This window comes from Pelophylax lessonae (genome assembly GCF_965119305.1).
Source record: "Pelophylax lessonae genome assembly, chromosome: 6".
Classification (NCBI taxonomy): Eukaryota; Metazoa; Chordata; class Amphibia; order Anura; family Ranidae; genus Pelophylax; species Pelophylax lessonae.
Window position 1 is genome coordinate 119,505,125 of NC_138773.1, and position 3,316 is coordinate 119,508,440.

Below are 3,316 nucleotides of genomic sequence, written 5' to 3' on the forward strand. Positions count from 1 at the left end.
CGGACCGGCACCACTGTACTAACAAATAGATTTAACTGCCGACTATTAGAATCTTTTACTAGATGCCTGCTTAGTTGGGGAAGTTTTTCAATATTTCCGTGGCACCCCTGGGGACTCCCTGCGGCATCCCATTGTGCCGCAGCACCCCGGTTGAGAAATCCTGCCCTAGACAATATTAGCAGTTAACCCCTCCAGCAGGAAGGAGGGGGGGGGGGGGGACACATTGCAGGTAAATGTAGCTTTAAGAGCCTAGAACATATCAAGTACATTCTGGACTTCTTCCCCCCTGAACTTACACACACGACACGTAGCTCCCAACAGTCACTAATTTCAAGGGACCGTCCACGATTTGGAACAAAATCCCTCCGTCCTTCTTTCCTCATTTGTCCCGATCTATATAGTTGTATATAAAATGCACTTCATTTCTAAAAGTGTTTCCCAGTGCTAAACCTTTCATCCAATTTCTAAATTGCTGCATCTGTAAATTTCAAAAGCCAGTATATTTAAAAAAAAAAAAAAACCCACATGCACTTTTGGGTGTAGCTAAATTCCCCCCCCCCATAATTCTCCTTTAAGGCAGTGTGGCAGGGGATGTGTCCTATGCCTACGTACTTTGCTTATAGGTGTCCCTCATTCTCATCTCAAAAAGTTGGGAGGTATTGCATATTGCGTCAGACAGCCCATACCATATTCCCCCCTGGATCACACCAGCCCGCACACCATACCATCCCCCCGGCTCACTCACCCTACCCTGGACTGACATGGAGGGCAGGCAGCGGGGGCTTCCCCCTGCGTCTCCTCCCTCCTCCTTGGCCAATAGCATGGCCTCTCCTTTCGGCCAATTGGGAAATGGGTCTCAGGACCCGCTTCCTGATTGGCTGGGAGGAGGATCTGCGTGATAATATTCATTCACTATTGTCACACAACTGGGTGGGCTTGGGGCGCAGTGCTCTACGCCAAACCCCTTTTTATGGAGACTATTAGAGCCTCTGGAGGATGAGGAGACGACATGGGATGATGATGATAAGGAGGAGGAGGATGATGACGATGACAATGACATGGAGGAGGAGGAGGAGGAGGAGGAGGATGATGACGACATGGAGGAGGAGGATGATGATGACATGGAGGAGGAGGATGATGATGATGACATGGAGGAGGAGGAGGAGGAGGAGGATGATGATGACATGGAGGAGGAGGAGGAGGAGGAGGAGGATGATGACGACATGACGGAGGAGGAGGAGGATTATGATGATGACATGGAGGAGGAGGAGGAGGATTATGATGACGACATGGAGGAGGAGGAGGAGGATTATGATGACGACATGGAGGAGGAGGAGGAGGATTATGATGACGACATGGAGGAGGAGGAGGAGGATTATGATGATGACATGGAGGAGGATGATGATGATGATGACGACATGGAGGAGGATGATGATGATGATGACGACATGGAGGAGGATGATGATGATGATGATGATGATGATGACGAAGACATGGAGGAGGAGGATGATGACGATGATGATGACGACATGGAGGCGGAGTAAAATGATGATGATGATGATGATGATGACGACATGGAGGAGGAGGATGATGATGACGACGACATGGAGGAGGGGGAGGATGAAGATGATGATGATGATGACGACATGGGGGAGGAGGAGGAGGAGGAGGATGATGATTGATGATGACGATGATGATGATGATGACGACGACGGCATGGAGGAGGAGGAGGATGATGATGATGATGACATGGAGGAGGAGGAGGAGGAGGAGGAGGAGGAGGAGGAGGAGGAGGAGGATGATGATGACATGGAGGAGGAGGAGGAGGAGGAGGAGGAGGAGGATGATGATGGACATGGAGGAGGATGAGGATGATGATGACATGGAGGAGGATAACATGGAGGAGGAGGAGGATGATGACATGGAGGAGGAGGAGGAGGATGATGACGACATGGAGGAGGAGGAGGATGATGATGACATGGAGAAGGAGGAGGAGGATGAGGATGACATGGAGGAGGAGGATGATGATGGACATGGAGGAGGAGGAGGAGGATGATGATGGACATGGAGGAGGAGTAGGAGGAGGAGGAGGATGATGACATGGAGGAGGATGATGATGATGATGATGATGATGATGACGACGACGACGGCATGGAGGAGGAGGAGGATGATGATGATGATGACATGGAGGAGGAGGAGGAGGAGGAGGAGGAGGATGATGATGATGACATGGAGGAGGAGGAGGATGATGATGATGGACATGGAGGAGGATGATGATGACATGGAGGAGGATGACATGGAGGAGGAGGAGGATGATGACGACATGGAGGAGGAGGAGGATGATGATGACGACATGGAGGAGGATGAGGAGGAGGAGGAGGATGAGGATGATGATGGACATGAAGGAGGAGGAGGATGATGATGATGGACATGGAGGAGGATGAGGAGTAGGAGGAGGAGGAGGATGATGACATGGAGGAGGAGGATGATGATGATGATGATGACGACATGGAGGAGGATGATGATGATGATGACGACATGGAGGAGGAGGATGATGATGACATGGAGGAGGAGGAGGAGGAGGAGGATGATGATGACATGGAGGAGGAGGAGGAGGAGGAGGAGGATGATGACGACATGGAGGAGGATGATGATGACGACATGGAGGATGATGAGGATGATGATGACATGGAGGAGGAGGATGATGATGATGATGAAGACATGGAGGAGGATGATGATGATGACGACATGGAGGAGGAGGATGAAGATAATGACGATGATGATGATGATGACTACATGGAGGAGGATGATGATGATGACATGGAGGAGGAGGAGGATGACATGGAGGAGGATGACGACGACATGGAGGAGGATGATGATAATGATGATGACGACATGGAGGAGGAGGATGATGATGACGACAACATGGAGGAGGAGGAGGAGGAGGATGATGACGACATGGAGGAGGAGGAGGATAATGAGGATGATGACGACATGGAGGAGGAGGAGGATAATGATGATGATGACATGGAGGAGGAGGAGGATGACATGGAGGAGGAGGAGGAGGAGGAGGATGACATGGAGGAGGAGGAGGAGGAGGAGGAGGATGATGATGATGACATGGAGGAGGAGGATGATGATGATGATGACGACATGGAGGAGGATGATGATGATGACGACATGGAGGAGGAGGAGGATGATGATGATGATGAAGACATGGAGGAGGATGATGATGACGAAGACATGGAGGAGGAGGATGATGACGACATGGAGGCGGAGTAAAATGATGATGATGATAATGACGATGACGACGACG

General features: G+C 50.5%; 1 protein-coding gene across 1 annotated transcript; it reads left to right on the plus strand.

Moving 5' to 3' along the window:
* Positions 1-1,355: 1,355 nt before the first annotated feature.
* Positions 1,356-2,838, plus strand: LOC309558648 (uncharacterized protein; the record flags this gene model as incomplete). The annotated part of the gene is made up of 2 exons (XM_082261713.1): positions 1,356-1,523; positions 2,632-2,838. Coding segments are annotated over 2 exons (375 nt in total), but the record flags the coding sequence as incomplete, so codon positions are not given.
* Positions 2,839-3,316: the final 478 nt, after the last annotated feature.